Source organism: Fusarium odoratissimum (assembly GCF_000260195.1).
Source record: "Fusarium odoratissimum NRRL 54006 unplaced genomic scaffold supercont1.7, whole genome shotgun sequence".
Classification (NCBI taxonomy): domain Eukaryota; kingdom Fungi; phylum Ascomycota; class Sordariomycetes; order Hypocreales; family Nectriaceae; genus Fusarium; species Fusarium odoratissimum.
This window is the reverse complement of record NW_022158693.1, coordinates 380,504-397,338: the sequence shown is the minus strand read 5'-3', so window position 1 is coordinate 397,338 and position 16,835 is coordinate 380,504. Positions and strand designations below refer to the sequence as shown.

The following is a 16,835-nucleotide window of genomic DNA, read 5'->3' as shown; positions in this document are numbered from 1 at the left end:
GGGCGGGACCTGACCATCACTCGTTCTGGCTCTAGCTCAACATGCAGAGTCAGCCAAGCATGAAGTCTTCTTCTGTCATCATGAAATAATAGCCTTTGAACGATCGTGAACTAAACACCTCCTCTCTGCCCGGAACTCAAAGAACCCCGCAATTGCCATGTCGTGCAGGCGTCATATCATAACTAGAGCCAACAAGGCAATATTGACTGAATACAGAATCAATGGAGACCGGAGTCCGAGTCCTCGGGTTCGGAACTGAAGTCATACAACTTCAGAAGGGATTATCGTTGAGTGAAAGCGTTGAGCGAAAGCCCTCGCAAGACAAGGCGAGACGGAAAAGCTCATTAACAAGGTTGAGCTTGTCTGTTGCATGTCAGACTTTTACGGTCTAGACGCATCTGGTGCCAGATCCCGTCTTTCGCTTCCCGCCTTATAGCTGAACTCGCCACTAACAATAGTCTCAAACGCGGTGGACAACTTTACTGTATGCTGGACGGGATGGGATGGCATTCAGGGTTCAAGCTTGGAGCATTAGCCGCCCTCAGTTGTGTGTTTCACCAAGCGAAGCTTCGACCACTACCAAAGGTCTTTTTTCCTGACAACGCCACAGTCTCGGAATGCATGAAATGTGCTGAATAGAGGGCTTATTCATGCTTCTGCGGACGAGAGTCAGGGCATTAGGGGATTGCTAATTGAAAGCTGCTGGAAGCCATTCTGCGTTATGTTTTAAAGGGTACCAACCGAGACTCATATAAATAGACTTCAGGACGAAACAAGACCACAGTAATATACTTAGAGGAGGCAAGAAAAGGGCCTCCATCCTAGGCGACAAAAATCTAGGTCGGTCAGTGTAAGTTTAGGGGGAGCATACGCATGATACCGAGTTGAAACAACTGGTATTCATGACCGTTGAGAGAGGAATGTTGAACCGACTCAGCTCTCCAATACTCCCGGTAGGGCTGTGAGCTGAGTGTGAGAGGAGTGTTGAGGACAGCCAACGTTTTTCACTTTTGCTTTTTGTGATTTTAGTAAATGATACAGTTTGTTAAGTTCAAATGGAAAGACATGATTAGTTTATTCTTACTATAAGTTCACTGATATTAGTGCTACTCGGGAGGTGCATTTAGTTGAATGAATCTATGTAGACCCTGATTGGCCCCTCACCGAGTGACCATAGCTCTACTCACCTCACACCGAGAACAAAGACCCCAGTTTCAAGACAGCTCCCTTCCCAACTTCAACCCGAGTCTGCCAAACTCCACGACCTCCCACTGCCATGGCGCTCGTGATACCTTACACGTACATCCAATGTCCGTGTTCCGACAACTCTCCCCCAGATCTCCCCCAAGCGCGTCAATCACAATCCTCCGACGAACGAACCTTTGACCCCCGCGATCCTCGCTCAAACTACAGCCTCTACCCTCTCGAGTACCTCCTCTACTGCGAAGACTGCCAGCAAATACGATGTCCACGATGTGTGAACGAGGAGGTTGTTACATATTACTGCCCAAACTGCCTGTTTGAGGTTCCCAGTAGTAACTTGCGCAGCGACGGGAATAGGTAAATAACACAAAGACGTGGTCCAGACCAAGCCTGACATGCGCCTCATAGATGTACCCGAAGCTGTTACCAATGTCCCGTGTGTATTGGTCCTCTCCAGGTTATGGAAACACCTGTGGAGAAAGACCAGTCACACCTTGGCGCCGACATCCCAGGGCCTCAATACGCACTGTATTGCCAGTACTGCAACTGGACCTCCACCGAGATAGGCATCAAGTTTGACAAGCCTAACGGTATTCACTCACAGCTCTCCAAGATCAACAATGGAGGAGATCTCAAGCTCACGGCGAAAGAACTCAAGGAGCGTCGCAAGGAGAACCCAGATGAGCCACCTCTTGCCGACAGCGATGTCGATACAGATCTTCAGTATGCCAATTTGAAGTCATTCTACCAGTCGCAGCTCGCAGATACAAATGCTGCCTCGAGCGGCATATCTCCACTGAATGACACTACCGGCTATGGATCGCCTGCAGCGTCGTTGTCTCGTATCATGGCTATGTATACTGGTCACGGACATGCCCGCAAGCGCAATGGTCCTTCAGATGTTATGCGTGAGGCTCTTTCGGCAGAGGAAGGTCTGAAGTTGGCGGATCTGGATGAATCAGCTCAGATCAAGAAACTGCACCAGGAGGGGTGGGATGCTACGGCTACTATACAGCAGAACCTTGAACAAGCAGAGGTTCAGAGATTCCAGGATGGTTTACGGCCTATACCACATCTCCTCAGAACGAAGCGCTCTAAGCGTTGCTCTGTGTGTCGGCATATTATCTCCAAGCCAGAAAATAAGGTCACGTCGACACGGTTCAAGATCAGACTTGTCGCAAAGTCGTATATCCCTACGATCACCATCAAGCCTCTCAACCCCACAGCTGGAACAGTCCCTACCACGCAGCGTCCTCAAACTCTAGAAGAGCGACCGCTCAAGCCCCTCACCCCTCATCACTACATCATAACCTTCAAGAACCCTTTGTTCGATGGAATCAAGGTCACACTTGCTACGCCAAACAGTACACCTGGCAGGTTCTCCAGCAAAGTGACTATTCTCTGTCCTCAATTCGATATTGATGCCAACACGGATATGTGGGATGATGCTCTGAAGGACGATGACAGAGACAAAAAGCGAAAAGGTGAAGAGAGCAGTGGTCAGCCTGAAGCCGGTAAGATTTGGGAGCGAGGGCGCAACTGGGTCAGCATCATCTTGGAAGTGGTTCCGGCTTCACTCCGACTTGACGGTCAAAAGGACAAGAGTCCATTGAAGGAGGATGAGGATATTCTGGAGATACCCATGTTTGTGAGGATGGAATGGGAGCCTGACTCTCAGCAAGACGTCGGTGCAGCATCTGCAAAGGAAAAGGATGCTCAGGAAAGGAGGGAGCTGGCTTATTGGTGTGTGCTTGGAGTTGGCCGCATCAGTCACGATTAAAGATAGAAAAGGCATGCACATGAGAGATAGATCTAGATACCCAATAATTGGACGAAGTCATGGACGGGAAGAAGTGTTTAAGTTGTCTTGTCAAATCATACGCAGCTTGCTTGTAACATTTATCAAGCTACTTTCTTTAAGACGCCAAGCCCCTTTTTTGACCAACCAACCATTTGTGAAAAACACTCCCAGCCCGAATCAGGGAAAAATAGTCATTTCTTCTATTTCATCTCGAAAAAGGTAACGCACAGACTTAGTAGTCGGCGGGACCGCTCTGAGGGAACTCGAAGTTGACGTTGCGGCCTGTCAAACGTCGGTAGACCTCAGAGTAGGTGTCGAGGCGGTAGTCAACACCACCACGCTCCTTCTCGTCGAGGATGACCTTGAGGAGCTTGGAGCCGTCCTCCTTGGTGCGGACGCGCTTGCCGACGATCTCGACGGGGTAGGTGAGATCCTCGAGGATGGCGTCGTGGACAGCAGTGAGAGTTCGCGAACGGGGGCGCTTCTGCTTCTGGGTGTTGCGAGAGCGGGCGGATCGCTTGGGGCGGGGCAAGATGCGGCGAGAAGCGAGGATCAGGACGTGGCGGTCAGAGAACTTCTTCTCGAGCTCACGGGTGAGACTGGGGAGTATTAGTATTGAGTCTGATATTAGATAAATGAGGAGATATCTTACCGCTGCTGGACGCGGTGGAAGCCCTGCAGGGAAGGGACGGGGACAAAGATGACAATAGCCTTCTTGCCGTGGCCAACCTCGATCTAGTCAAGATCCCAAGTCAGCATGCGAGCTCCAGGACGAAACCTTGGACCGCTTCCCGTCCTGTTCCACAGAAGTCAATGATACTCCGGCTGGCACTCCTCCGCCCCGACGACATGTGTAAGCGCATCAAGTCAAGTATCTCTCGAATATCGAGGTCATTTTCGACGGAAAAGTGCGCGGTCGGGAGGCGGAGAGGCCAATGCGAGAACAGTGCAGTTTTCTTATGTGGGAACAGGATTTCTCGAAACGAGACCTAAGTTCGGAATTCTTTGTTTCATGGTATTCTCACCTCACGGGCAGAGACGATCTGCAGAGGTCGCAGGGCAACCTTGAGGTCGGAGGTGTTGGACTCGAGGTCGAAGAGAGCCTGAGCGATGCTGGTCTCAAGCTCGGAGGGGTTCTGCCTCGAAGGGCTGTTGGGAGCGATCTTGTTAAGGGCCTGGGCGCTCATTTTGACGGCTGGTTCGACTACGTGGGATTGACGACGACGAAGTTGATGGTGTTGCGCGGGCCGCTTGGAATTTTTGATAGTCGGCAATTTCAAAAAGTCGCTAAATTGGGGTTTTACCCTCTACTTTTCTGTGGGCGGTCCGTGCGTCGGTGAGGATGTTGAGGTTGATGCCTGAGGCTTGAGCCTAGCACACCGAATCCTCACCTTGTTGTCAGTGTATCCAGTCACCAATCGCCCAGAAGGGAAATCGACCACACTTACACAGCGTCCCGTGTTTCGTGGCTTGATGCAATGAAAGGAAAGCAATCAAGTCAAAGGTTGCACAGCATTTCAGAAGCATTCACTTATGAATATGCATGATTTCAAATCAACTCTGCTTGAATCTAAGACACGAAGCCGTGTAACTCCTGCAGCTCAACCACACTCACAACCACTTCCAATGGTAGAAAGCATCTCCGAGACGTCCCATGATGAAACAACGCATCGTTTACAACATTCGTATCAAACATCCTGATCCTCTATCCAGTTTTGACTGTTACACATTCTAACCCTCACCGCCCTCGGGGTCCTCCTCATCCTCGTCACCGAGCTGCTTATCAACATCCTGCTGCACCTTTTCACCTGTCGTGTCCCTTGCGATCTCGGCAGCCTTCATACCGCCAGCCGTGAGCCACAGGAAGTGATTTGTCTTGAACTGGTCAATCTGGTTGAAGAACATGTGAAACCTGCCGTGTCTTGTTAGCCCTGTCCGACTTGTGCATACGTCAGTACTCACGAGTTTTCCTTCTCCTCCACGCTGAAAATACGAGTGTAGATCTGCTTGTCCTTGAAGGCTTGGATCTTCTCTTCGTACTTGTCAAAGTCGATCGCTTCCTTTCCGAGTGACTCGGTGGCCTTTCGGTTGTAGTTGTGGAATACGGGTCGCTCAAGCAAGAGTCCGAGACCAGGGGCCTTGGGGATGGCCATCTTCTGGTTCTGGTAGCTCTCGTTGATACGTTCCATGGGAGTTCCACAGCGGACGATCAAACTGGCTAGACCAACCATCTTTCGGATCTGGTGCATCATGAAACTCTGTCCGTGGACCTTGAGAGACAGCCATTCTGTATCGTTGATGATGATGGGCTTAGGGTTGACAACGAATGACTTGATGTGTCGCTTCGCTGAGGGATCGAAGAATGACTTCTGAACAGTATAGTTGTGAAAGTTCTTTGTGCCGTTGTACTTGTTGAGGGCCTCCTGAAGACGGTTCAGACGCTCGGTGCTGACACGATATCGTCGCTTAGCGGCAACATAAGCTGCCTTGATGTCTCGAAGGGCAAAATCAACGGGGCCGAGCTCACGGTTCTTGGGCTTGTGGCTCTCCAGAACAAGGCCAGACTGTTGAGCCTCGGGCTCTGTAGTTTGTTCAGCAGCCTCGCCAGCGGGTGTCTCAGCAGCAGGCTTCTCCTCTGCTGGCGCGCTCTCTTCGGTCTCTTTCGCAGCTTCCTTGCGTGCAGCAACCTCTTCATCATCCATAACGTGGACTCGCTCCAACACGGCAGCCTTGGTCTCGGGGTCTAACCGGGCCAAGATGGGCTTAATCTCCTTCTCTTCCACATCGGACCAGAAATCCTTGACATCCTCCATCCGAGCAGCCAGCTCATCCTCGACACCATGCTCCTTGGCCAGCTCAACCAGTTTTTGGCCCAAGAAAGACTCGGGGTGGGGAGGCAGAAGACAGTAGCTAGGCATAAGATACTCATACCATCTTGAGTCGCAGGTTTGGTAACAGCTGAAGGCGTTGTTCGTTCGCTGAATACCCCAAATGCGGATCTGTTCTGGGAGCTCGGCGTTGATCTTGTCCACAATATCCTCATCCTCAATAATAAGCTTCAGGCTGATGACATTTCCAGCCGCATGCACACCCTTATCCGTTCGAGCGCATCGAACAAGACTCGACTTCTTGGGGTCGTCGGCATTTGCCTTGGAAATAGCGCTTGCGGCGACAAATGCCTTGAATAGATCGGCCTCAATGGTCTTCTCGTTGCCATTGACTTGCATTCCCTTGTAACCAGTGCCGGCATATCCAATCATGACAGCAACTTTTCGCTTGGGTCGTCGCTCTTCGGCAGCAATCTCATCCTTGGAGAAGGGGTTGTTGCTCGACTCGCCATCGGCAGAATCACCCTTCTTATTCAGTTTGCGACGCTTGAACTCCTTAAATTCATCATTCTTCTTGCGCTTGTCACCCTTCTCACGACTAGTATCTGGTTAGCGCCGTTGGCAACTGTACTCATTTCACCAATTGAGGTGAGGACTTACCCCCATTCTCCGCGACCCTTCTCTGATCGTCCTTTGCCTGGCTTTCTGTGGTCATGGCGCGGGTTGCGACGATTCTCAGAGCCATTGTTGTTAGAGGCTTTGTTGTTGTCGCCCGAGGGACGAGACTCATTGGCGCTGCTCGCGGCAGGAGCTTCGTTATCTGCCGCCATGTTTGCATCGGTTGCGACAAATATGAAAGGTCGAGCTGACAGGAGAGAAAAGCTGTAGCTATCGCGCGGAACACTTTTTTTGGTCTGGTAGACGACGAGATTTTCGATGCGGGTGAGTGGGGCTTCCCGTTGCGGTCCCGGCGGGGGAGCTTTATGTGTGGGGGCTACCCTGGATCTCGACATCGTCGTGTAAGTGCTGTCGAAGTATCAATGTTTCCATCGTTGCTTTCAAGTTTCTGTTACTGCTCATAGCTTGCTTGGATAGTGATACTTATAAATGCTCTTGATTATTTTCCTCCTCTTTATTGGGTTAGATATTCATGCTATACTCATAGATAAAACAGAATTAATCTTTCATAGAATAATAGCTCTCCTATGCAAACACCATTCTTAAATTTATCCAAACCTAGACTTCATCTCAGGAACAGTAAATCTGCTATGGTAAGTGTCTATAGTAGCAGTCTTTTATAAAAAGTTATATGTCATATTTACCTAACGTAACGCAAGGCACAGAATCGTGGTGTGAACGTAGAAAGGATGTAGCATAGATAGCAGTCTGGTATTTCATACCTTAGAAACATAACGTTAACCAACAATGATGTTTTAACACAGCAAAATGAAACTCTTGACTTTAGAATGTGCTGCTATTACTACCGTCAGGTATCATTACTCGATTACTGCCAAGTTCTTCACTACGATGCGACCTGGCTATCATAATGATCATTACATGGAACACAGGAGGAAGAAGTGGTAGGCGAGCTATGCAAATACAACACTCTTCACCCGAGTGGGAGACTTGCCAAAGGCTTCGAGAGGGATTCAGTGGTGGTAAATGCATTTACTGATTTGATCATTACAACTGTTCAAATTTCCTTTCATTCCAAACTTCTATTGTACACATCCATTCGCCATCAAATAAACGCTTTCACGCTTTCATAACTCTTCTAATAGTTGGAGCTTCGACCAGTGTCAGAAGGGAGACCCTCCTCGTCACCAGGCTCCTGATAGGCACCACTGGGCTGGGCAGCACCTCGGGTACGCTCCTCGATGATGTTGCTTTCGTCGATAGCATCTTTATCATCGCGCTCTATAATTGTGTTAGAGAGAGTCCCGTACTAAGGTAAATGAGTTGAAAATACCAAGCTGAGCGTCAGTGTCGGCCTGCTCTCCGTCGACGGGATCTTCAACTCGATCGGAGTCGGACTGAACTGGGATGGGCTGTTCCTTCTCACCAGGGCGAGAAACGTAAGAGTCGTCCTGGAACTCAGCGGAGGGAGCATCTTGAAGACCGTCGGAAGACATGATGAAAGTTGTTGATGGAGTGTGAAAAGTGGTTGTGGTGTAAGTGGTGAGTTGCAGATGAGAGTGAATACTGAGTGATGTTGAATATATTCCTTTCTTCTCACTCGAGAAGGTCACTCATCTTATACGTTTAGTTTCTGCCCTTCAACTGAAAAAATATTCTCACCAAAGACGACTATTCCGTCATGGCCCGCAAGCAAAAGCATCTATCCATGACGACATTGATGGATAATCACTTCAATGAATCATCTCCTCAGGACCAACAGCACGGCTCGCTACTAGCCTTGATGCAAGCACTTCCGAGCCCGATCTTAGTGCCCCTGATCTTTTAATTGAAAACCTCGATCCGAGAGGTTAATCTCCAGATCAGTTGTCGTGTGGCTGGGCGATTGTGATGCAAGTGGCAAGCAACTAACCGCGACAGATTCGCGATTTACATGATCTTGACGCGTTAAGTGGTTTATTTGAACTGCAGTGGAGTTCGATCTTGAGTGCTGTTAATGAGACAACGGGAGAGTTGCATCAACGATCGATGATGCTGAGGTATTGCTAGCCTATGAATTGAGGTCAGTGCTTTGAGGGATAGATGATCTTTGGTGGAGTTTGAAAGGGAGATTGGCGTAAGAAGCAAAGTAAAGACGGAATCTGATGTGGCTATCCGTGAATTAGGGACATGATTAGATCATAGATGAAGTCATGTTTGTTGTGACGATGTCAGGGAGCTGAGGCCTACAGTAGCTTGACTTTTCAGGAACAGCGAGCTGAGGCTGAACTAGCGTCCAAGCTTCAGGGAGAAGTCAAGGGAGTCATAAACACCAAAAAAAACACAGATCACAATGAATGGTAACCAAGTGATAGAAAATGCAAAAAGAAACTCTTTGATGAGACTGGGACTCGAACCCAGGAGGATTGCTCCACCAGGAAATTGGTGTTAAGGTTAACCTTAACCTGGCGCCATAACCAACTCGGCCATCTCACCGAGGCTGTTGATGGGGCTTTTGGTGCTAATACCATATTATACACACATTGTGCATGCATATCTGAACTTAATTCTAGCTGGTAATCAGAAGGGTCGTGATCGTGTCAAAATGCATGTCAGATCTGTCATCGTCGATACTTGATGGAAAGGTTGCAGTGAGGCATGGATTATCTGACTGTATCACACATTCCAATCTGAAGCCCTTATGCCGAGTCCTCCGCTAATGGTGGTGATGTGCATCATCATCATCAATTCATGCACAATTCACATATTCACCGCTGAAGCATCTACAGTCTACATTGCGCAAGAGTCGGGGCAAACCCGACCTCAAGATTGCGCCCAGCTCAGTCTACGATGCAAAAGATCCTGATCTTGATTCCTCATCCATCTGCTATTATGGTGAGAATCAGATATCATCTCCCTTGCAAAACCTTCTAGCTGCATATTTGTGCCCGTTGGGCCGAGCCAGAAACACCGACGAGACAGGATGTTTTGCTTTGTTTCCCAATTTCGCCACACCGCCGTAGAATGTCGCGATACTCTCTGAAACAAGATTGCAGTGCGCCCAGAAGGACAAGGCAGGTAAGCAGGAAGCCTGTGGCTGAGGGCATCTATGGAAGCTGGCAGGGCCTATAAGGCTTCTATAGATGGCCTTGGACATGGGCACGTCCTGTGATCTGTGCGAAACACATGCATTCGAGTGGAAGAAAAAGTTCCAAGCCTGGTCAGTGGTGAGCCAGGATATGACGATCCTCCATCATGACACGTCAATGATTGACTGTGCAGAGTCCTGGATTGTAAGAACTAAGAAGAATGAGAGAGATGATGAACCAAGACCAAAACAGAAGCTTGGCCATGTAGAGGGGGCAACGTGAGTTCAAAAGGGTTCCCCTAGTAGCGAGAATCATGGCATCGCCAAATTCCATTTGCCAATCATGGGATTATGGTTCAGCGCCATGGTCATGCCTCTGATGATGTGCTCAGGGAGCAAAGTGAGCAACAAGGTCTCGACTTGGCTATATGATCAAACATTAATCATGAGTTAATGCCAGCAAGAAAACAAAGTAAATAAATCGCAAGATACGGAGGTCTCGGATCAAAGGAATTCTCCCTTTTCTTGCGTGATTGTTGATTAAGTGATGGTTTATCAGGGTTGAGTGGTTGATAAGCCGCCAGGGTGAAAATGAGTCGACTCGGATCTCGGGATGGCGAAAGATTCGTGATGACAAAGACAGTGACATGGGACCGAGACGAGGTTAATCGACATGGGAAAATCACATCATCTCAGGCGATAGATTCCAGAACAACAAACGACCTTGTCTATGGTGGAACTTGTCGAGGCGCATAGTATCTGGATTGGAGATGACTCTTAGGTATGAGTTTATCGCACATCGTGGCTGTCTGTGGCGTATATGCAAGATGGACAGCGGCCTATTAAAGAACGGGAAGTTAAAGAATGATCAGCTGCAGGCTTCAAGTCAAAGAGGGGCAGCGAAGTCAAAAGGAAGGCCAGACTGCCAGCCTAAGAGAAAAGAAGACGTAAAAAAGAGGAGACTTGGGAAGAGAATTCTGACGATGGGGTCTTGTTATGTAACAAAGAAGAGGATACGGCGGCACTTGAGGATCCATATTCTTTTCATCTGCCGACAACACCGAAAGTACTACGATGTAAGTCAACGTGAAGTGGATTACCGTATTCAACCAAGAGACCACCAGTAGCCAGTCTAGCCAGTGCCGTCCTTATTGCAGAAGGAGTTTTCTCTGCGCCATGGAGAGGGTCTCAAAGGGTCCAAGTCTAATTCAGTCATGCCCCGTCTATGCCCCGTTCTGGTGCATGACTTGGTAGAAGCCAAGTTGCGATAGCGTCAGATACCTTAATGATGCTGTGAGAGGTCGTGCCTTGTTCCTGACATGAGATTGATATTGAAATGCTCGAATTCCACATCAATTCTCATTGCGATGCTCCAGTGGCGAATGTCATCAACTTTGTATCTCTCAGCAGAGCCGCCATTTTGACTTACACCGACCGAGTGCCGTGTCTCAGACCCACTTTTGTTAGATCGGCCGCTGATAACGCCATTTGTGTCCCAAATTTGAAAGAGGTCCTGTGAGATGATTGAACAGAATCAACAAGGCCAGACGCCTCCAGGGCTCAAATCAGTGCGGACAAGCTGACAGGGGGGGTGCATGGCAATGTTATCTGGAATGGAAGGATGTGGTCGCACAAATGGATGAGAAGAGGAAGCTGAAAGATAACAGACCGATAGAGAGTGTCGTAGTGATAGGGATAGGGAATAACACTGATGTGAATTTGGTAGTCGCTATCTAGAACTTCAATTGGCCGACAGTCAAAGTTGAGGTCGTAGTGAAAGACCCTCTTTCCCTGTCATTCCCCCGCCATTTGGCCAGACAGTTGGGTTGGGTATTGGTAAAAAACGGGAATTTCTGGCACGAGTCGGCTCAGCTTAGACGGAAAGGAGGGGGCCCTCCCCGACGACCCGAACCATCTTTCTCTCAAGGTTGGCCAAACGTCACACTCGATTGGGTCCCATCCAATACTTTACCTTTTCACACCACAAGATTCTGAGGTGGGCGTCGACACTCGTTACCCTTTCGCAATCAGCCAACTCGAATCCTCTAGACAACCTTCGGAGACAAAAGAACAAATCACAACCTGTCTCACCTCCTTCCACAACCCAATTAGCGTCCTTTGGAGCCAAGAACAATCGGCATAGTCTTGTCGTACCGCCTCTTGACCGGGGGTCTAAGCTCGTGCTGCCGCTGGTACATAGCACGCCATCCACCAGTCACTTTGCCTCAGATCCCTTCCCAGAAGCTGTCTGCCACTCTTCCCCGGACCAGCCCTGCGGGTTACGATATCTCACCTTCTCATCGCGCGACTCCAATCTCCCACCCCCAGGCCCTTGCTTGTGTTTTACACTTTGGTACAGTACAGTACAGTCAGTACATACATACTTCTGTGCCTCAGAGTCTGCGCCTGCGCCATGGAAAGCCCCTCGCTCGTCAACGGCCATCGGCCCTCCTCCGATACTTCTGTCGCAGCCCCCGGTGCTTCAGCTCTTCTTCATTCTTCTATACCTACTTCGTCTTCTACTTCTCAACCTGCTTCCGCTACAATAACAAATCATACACATCGCCATGCTTCTGCGCCGTCCACAGAACTTGACTCATCCTCACCCCTTCCTCCTACAAACGGCCACTCTTTGAAAGTCTCCGACATCGACTCCGAACACCTCGACGACAACTCTTCCCAACAACCCTCTAAAAACAATTGCGATAGACACCGATCGGATCAAGAAATTAACCCACGTCTCGTCAAGATGCCTTCCGAATTGGTCGGCAAGACCGTCAGCCCGTTCCTTAAGGAACATATTCCTGGCCTCTATGCACCCTTTGGCAAGGCAAAGACAGCCATGCCTCTATCTCCCAGTCCCAACAATACCACTGCGATTCGAAAGAGAGATCCCAACAGCAAGTTTTGCTATCGTCACCGACCTGACTCAAAATGTCGACGCGCCGCCGACGAGACCAAAATGGGTTTCATTCAAACTGTAAGTCCAGTCCCCCCCCAACCTCAACCACTTCAACCACTTCTGCTTGTCGTGGCTCTTAGTTAAATACCCTGATAGGTTATGCTAACATTCATGAAGGAACTCAACAGCCTTTCATCCGCAGACCAAGAAGCCATTACTCACGTATGGTCTCTCTTTTCTGCTGCTCCATCAAAACATCGTGAGTTGATGCTACAGGGCATCATTACACAATGCTGCTTCCCCCAACTCTCTACTGTATCACGCGAGGTACAAGAACAACTCAAGATCGACTTCCTTGCCGCTCTTCCTACCGAACTCTCCTACAAGATCCTATCGTATCTCGACACAGTCTCTCTCTGCAAGGCCGCTCAAGTCAGCCGTAGATGGAGAAACCTCGCCGACGACGACGTGGTGTGGCACCGCATGTGCGAACAACACATTGATCGCAAATGTACCAAGTGCGGTTGGGGTCTGCCTCTTCTCGAGAAGAAAAAATTGATGGCGTGGAGCCGCCATCAACAAGTTCACCGACAACCGAATGCCGCCGACGTGGTAGAGATCGACGATGAGGCTGAGACACAATCGAGCGATTCACGAAAACGACAAGCCGACGACGAACACCAACATGATGATCGAGTTGCCAAACGCTCTCGTGTGAACAACGGAGAAAAGTCAAGACAACAGCTTGAGCAAGAACGGAAGTTTCGACCATGGAAAGACGTTTATCGCGACCGTTTCAAGGTGGGGTACAACTGGAAGACTGGTCGTTGCTCCATAAAGACCTTCAAAGGTCATGAGAATGGCGTTACTTGTCTCCAGTTTGACGACAACATCCTTGCAACAGGTTCCTATGATACGACCATCAAGATTTGGAACATCGAGACTGGAGAAGTTATGCGCACGCTCCGAGGACACACTTCGGCAGTTCGCACTCTTCAGTTTGACGACTCCAAGTTGATTAGTGGCAGCTTTGACAAGACCATCAAGATTTGGAACTGGCAAACAGGAGAGTGTTTGAACACACTCCAATGTCATACCGAGGGTGTATTGTCAGTCCACTACGACGGGTGTACTCTGGCATCTGGCTCCATCGATAAGACCGTCAAGGTGTTCAGCTTTGATACCAAACAAACATTCTGTCTTCGAGGTCATACTGACTGGGTCAACCACGTGCGAATTGACTCGCCCTCCCGTGTCGTCTTTTCAGCATCGGATGATCTTTCGGTCAAGCTTTGGGACATCGATTCAAAGCAGTGTATCAAGACATTCCTTGGCCATGTTGGTCAGGTCCAGCAAGTTCTCCTGATGCCCGCTGACTTTGAGCCTGATGAAGTGCCTCAGCTGGATACCACAGATACTGCATCTGTGTCCAGTGGCCGAAGTAACAGCCCCCCTGCAGCGACTGCCGAGCAGCCTGTCGATGCTCGGGCGGCTTATGGCTCGGGTTTCACATCCGACCCCGACCGTCCGCTGCCCCCGCGCTACATGCTCACTGGTGGATTGGACAACACAGTCCGCTTGTGGGACACTACCACTGGCAAGTGCATCCGCAGCATGTTTGGCCACGTTGAGGGCATCTGGGGCCTTGTTGGTGACACTCTTCGTGTGGTCACAGGGGCTAATGACTCCATGACCAAGATCTGGGAACCTCGCTCTGGAAAGTGTGAGCGGAGCTTTACTGGCCATGCCGGCCCAGTCACCTGTGTTGGTTTGAGTGACAGCCGCATGGCAAGTGGCAGTGAAGATGGCGAGGTGCGGTTGTACAGCTTTGAGGGAGAACGTGTCGAAGAGCGTGGCACTCCTTCATAAGCACCATCTACAGGGGCACTTCATCTGTAGATGATGTCCCTTTGTGAAACATTTATGACATTCCAAGATACCAAACAGCGTTTTACGCGAAAAGCCACATGTGGCACAACTCGTTTTCTATCTTCTTTTTCTGGCCAAGTCTGGTCTTCAACATATCAAAGGGTAGCGGGAGTATTTACAACGCGACGGGCAGTCGCTTTTACAGAATTTGGGTGCATTTATAGGGTTTTGGGGAATGGATAAGTCCTCAGGTTATCTGTACTGAGTCAACGGTCAAAAGTCCCTGGGAGTTCTAGGTTTGGGATTGGTATAACACGGCGCTTCCGAGGCGAATTCTTTCACAAGAGTATGATGAAGGCATCAACAATGAGTTTGGCAGGGGATGAGTTATATAGGCTAGTGATGAGCTTAACCTCCAGACTAGAATGATGTGGAAAATTGTTGATTAAGATGTGTCTTGTAAAGTGGTATAAGTGAAATTGGTCTCTTAGCACCGAAGTAGTTTGCTGGAGCTCCAATCACCCATGCTGCCTCATCAACCGACCCCTGGTTTCTGATTCACGTTTACAAAATCACAAAAGATTTAAATACATATTTACAATTAATATGACTGAGTGCAGCCACAGACAATTCTCATAATTTTACTAAACCATAGTCTGATGCAACGAAAGATACAATCTGTAGATGCATTTGTCAGATGGGCACATGCGTATAAAGATGACCCCAGGAGGCACGCTCTCCATGACCAAACGGACTTGCGGTTTTGTTTTATATAATTAAGGCTATGACGTAAAGGCCGGTAATGGGGGGCTGTTCTGTTCCAGGACCTATGACGGACGGATATGAAGACCTCGCAAGTTGGATACAGGCCTCCATGATTATATATGGCCTAGGATGAATTTGAACAACAACCTTGACCGACTCACTGATCTGAATGTGACTACTTATAAGATACTCCGCTGATGACTGTAGATGGAAAGGAGTCATTGCCACTGAGGAAGTGCAAGAACATTCTTTGATAGCTGTCTGATGGACGACATCATTGCAATGACGAGACCAACTTCTTTTATTACGTATCATATATCATTAACGGACTACGATAAAGAGCTACATACTCATAAAGAACAGCTGTGGTCAACCTGATTACATATTGCAGAATAGGAATGTCACATAAACGATAGTAGAGCCATTCATCACAAATCTATTCAACGTTAAGCACTATACCATTGAAAGCATTGGCAAGATATCTCAAGTTCATACCAAAGATGCTGTATAACTCCAGCTACTAAAGCCCGTTTGCATATATGCTAGTGCCCATCTTGAAGAAGAATGTGCATTCGTATGTCCACCCGTCTGCATACCCACCTCCGCTATTGTATCTCTTTGACTCTTCCCGCCGGTGTCAGTAAACTGAAGTATTGTTGCCTTTTGCAAACGACTTCCCTCCCTTTGAACAACGATAAAACATCGCACAAACTGTGATGAGTCTCGGATCTGAAAAACTATAAATTCGAATATTGGAACTATTCTTGGAGTTCTCCTTCCTGCTCATTATTTGCTACTATTAGGACGAAGTGGTAAGTCCTCCTCGTGGAAATACCCTCCTACTGAGATTAACGATTCTACCAGTCATCATGTGCAAAGCAGTTCGATACGTCTACCCCGAGTGCGGCCATCCCGTTGATCCTGACCCGAAAGCCTGGGTCCTCGAGAAATGTATTCCTGCAGTATCCTTCAACAGAGATTGCTGGCTCCCTCGCGACCTGCCCGAGAACTTCATCGAGGAGAAGCCCTGGCCTAACGATAACCTCGCTGAGCCTTGCCACATGCCTCACCAGCCAGCCTACTCTGACGCTACCTTTGAGGTCATGAATGCAGAGATGCAGGACAGGCATGACTCCCCTTCTTCAGCTACCCTCAGCGTCCAGAGCAAAGACTACACCCGAATCTCCAGCCTCACGATTGACGAAATCGACTCCATTCAAGGAGACGAGTTCGACTTCTTCGCTCCTGTGGAAGTCGTCTTTGACTTTGACGAGCCCGTTATCCTCGCAGACAAGTCTGTCCTTCGCGACCTCGAACCTCTCTACCTGGACCCAGCCGACAATTATCACATGGACGAGATTAAGCTCCTCGAAGGCGATGAGGTCGAGGACGCTGAACTCACCGCCTATGAAGCATCTCGTGTCTATACCGAGGAAGAAATCGCCTTCTTTACCAAAATGATCGAAGAGACAAACGAAGAGCTCGCCATCGCTTCAGCGGAGGATAACATTGACTGGGCTAGAGTTGCTGCTGTAGACACATCTGCCCCGCTTGACTACGACTCCTATTTTGAGGAGAGTGAGGATGAAGGCATGGACGCGAAGAACTGGCCTTGGTTCAAGTCCTGATTTGGAACCCTTCAGATTGAGGTATACGAAGTTGCTTGGAATGGGCATATAGGAACGAACTATGGGATACTAGGCTATACCACAGAGCTTGATTGATAGGGAGTCCAAAGATGCATGCTTGGCATGGGATAGAATT

General features: G+C 48.9%; 7 protein-coding genes and 1 non-coding gene across 11 annotated transcripts; 4 read left to right on the top strand and 4 right to left on the bottom strand.

Annotated features, from left to right (window-relative positions):
* Positions 1–1,207: 1,207 nt before the first annotated feature.
* Positions 1,208–3,130, top strand: FOIG_05409 (uncharacterized protein). The gene is made up of 2 exons (XM_031203998.1): positions 1,208–1,560; positions 1,612–3,130. The coding sequence occupies exons 1-2, from the start codon at positions 1,277–1,279 to the stop codon at positions 2,981–2,983; spliced, it is 1,656 nt and encodes a 551-aa protein (XP_031065827.1). The 5' UTR covers positions 1,208–1,276; the 3' UTR covers positions 2,984–3,130.
* On the bottom strand, positions 1,608–4,302 carry FOIG_05408 (40S ribosomal protein S7). The gene is made up of 3 exons (XM_031203997.1): positions 4,030–4,302; positions 3,657–3,739; positions 1,608–3,603 (listed from the first exon to the last, which is right to left on the bottom strand). The coding sequence occupies exons 1-3, from the start codon at positions 4,189–4,191 to the stop codon at positions 3,237–3,239; spliced, it is 612 nt and encodes a 203-aa protein (XP_031065826.1). The 5' UTR covers positions 4,192–4,302; the 3' UTR covers positions 1,608–3,236.
* Positions 4,303–4,507: 205 nt separating this feature from the next.
* Positions 4,508–6,813, bottom strand: FOIG_05407 (tRNA pseudouridine38-40 synthase). Its single transcript, XM_031203996.1, has 3 exons — positions 6,493–6,813; positions 4,967–6,430; positions 4,508–4,916 (listed from the first exon to the last, which is right to left on the bottom strand). Exons 1-3 carry the CDS (start codon positions 6,660–6,662, stop codon positions 4,736–4,738), a joined length of 1,815 nt encoding a protein of 604 aa, XP_031065825.1. The 5' UTR covers positions 6,663–6,813; the 3' UTR covers positions 4,508–4,735.
* A 661-nt stretch (positions 6,814–7,474) lies between these two features.
* On the bottom strand, positions 7,475–8,883 carry FOIG_05406 (uncharacterized protein). Of its 4 annotated transcripts, XM_031203995.1 has the most exons (4): positions 8,733–8,865; positions 8,131–8,693; positions 7,802–8,085; positions 7,519–7,749 (listed from the first exon to the last, which is right to left on the bottom strand). In XM_031203995.1, the coding sequence occupies exons 3-4, from the start codon at positions 7,962–7,964 to the stop codon at positions 7,607–7,609; spliced, it is 306 nt and encodes a 101-aa protein (XP_031065824.1). In that variant the 5' UTR covers positions 7,965–8,085; positions 8,131–8,693; positions 8,733–8,865; the 3' UTR covers positions 7,519–7,606. The 4 variants fall into 4 exon arrangements, with proteins under 4 accessions (XP_031065821.1, XP_031065822.1, XP_031065824.1 ...); XM_031203993.1 differs by having other exon boundaries at positions 7,486–7,749; positions 8,131–8,866; XM_031203994.1 differs by having other exon boundaries at positions 7,802–8,693.
* FOIG_05405 lies at positions 8,844–8,943 on the bottom strand. Its single transcript has one exon. It is a non-coding gene; the product is annotated as a tRNA-Leu (tRNA).
* Positions 8,944–10,005: 1,062 nt separating this feature from the next.
* Positions 10,006–10,837, top strand: FOIG_05404 (uncharacterized protein). The gene has a single exon (XM_031203991.1). The coding sequence runs from the start codon at positions 10,306–10,308 to the stop codon at positions 10,660–10,662; it is 357 nt and encodes a 118-aa protein (XP_031065820.1). The 5' UTR covers positions 10,006–10,305; the 3' UTR covers positions 10,663–10,837.
* Positions 10,838–10,852: 15 nt separating this feature from the next.
* Positions 10,853–14,953, top strand: FOIG_05403 (F-box and WD-40 domain-containing protein MET30). The gene is made up of 2 exons (XM_031203990.1): positions 10,853–12,515; positions 12,615–14,953. Exons 1-2 carry the CDS (start codon positions 11,949–11,951, stop codon positions 14,304–14,306), a joined length of 2,259 nt encoding a protein of 752 aa, XP_031065819.1. The 5' UTR covers positions 10,853–11,948; the 3' UTR covers positions 14,307–14,953.
* Positions 14,954–15,940: 987 nt separating this feature from the next.
* Positions 15,941–16,699, top strand: FOIG_05402 (uncharacterized protein; the record flags this gene model as incomplete). Its single annotated transcript, XM_031203989.1, has 1 exon — positions 15,941–16,699. The coding sequence occupies one exon, from the start codon at positions 15,941–15,943 to the stop codon at positions 16,697–16,699; it is 759 nt and encodes a 252-aa protein (XP_031065818.1).
* Positions 16,700–16,835: the final 136 nt, after the last annotated feature.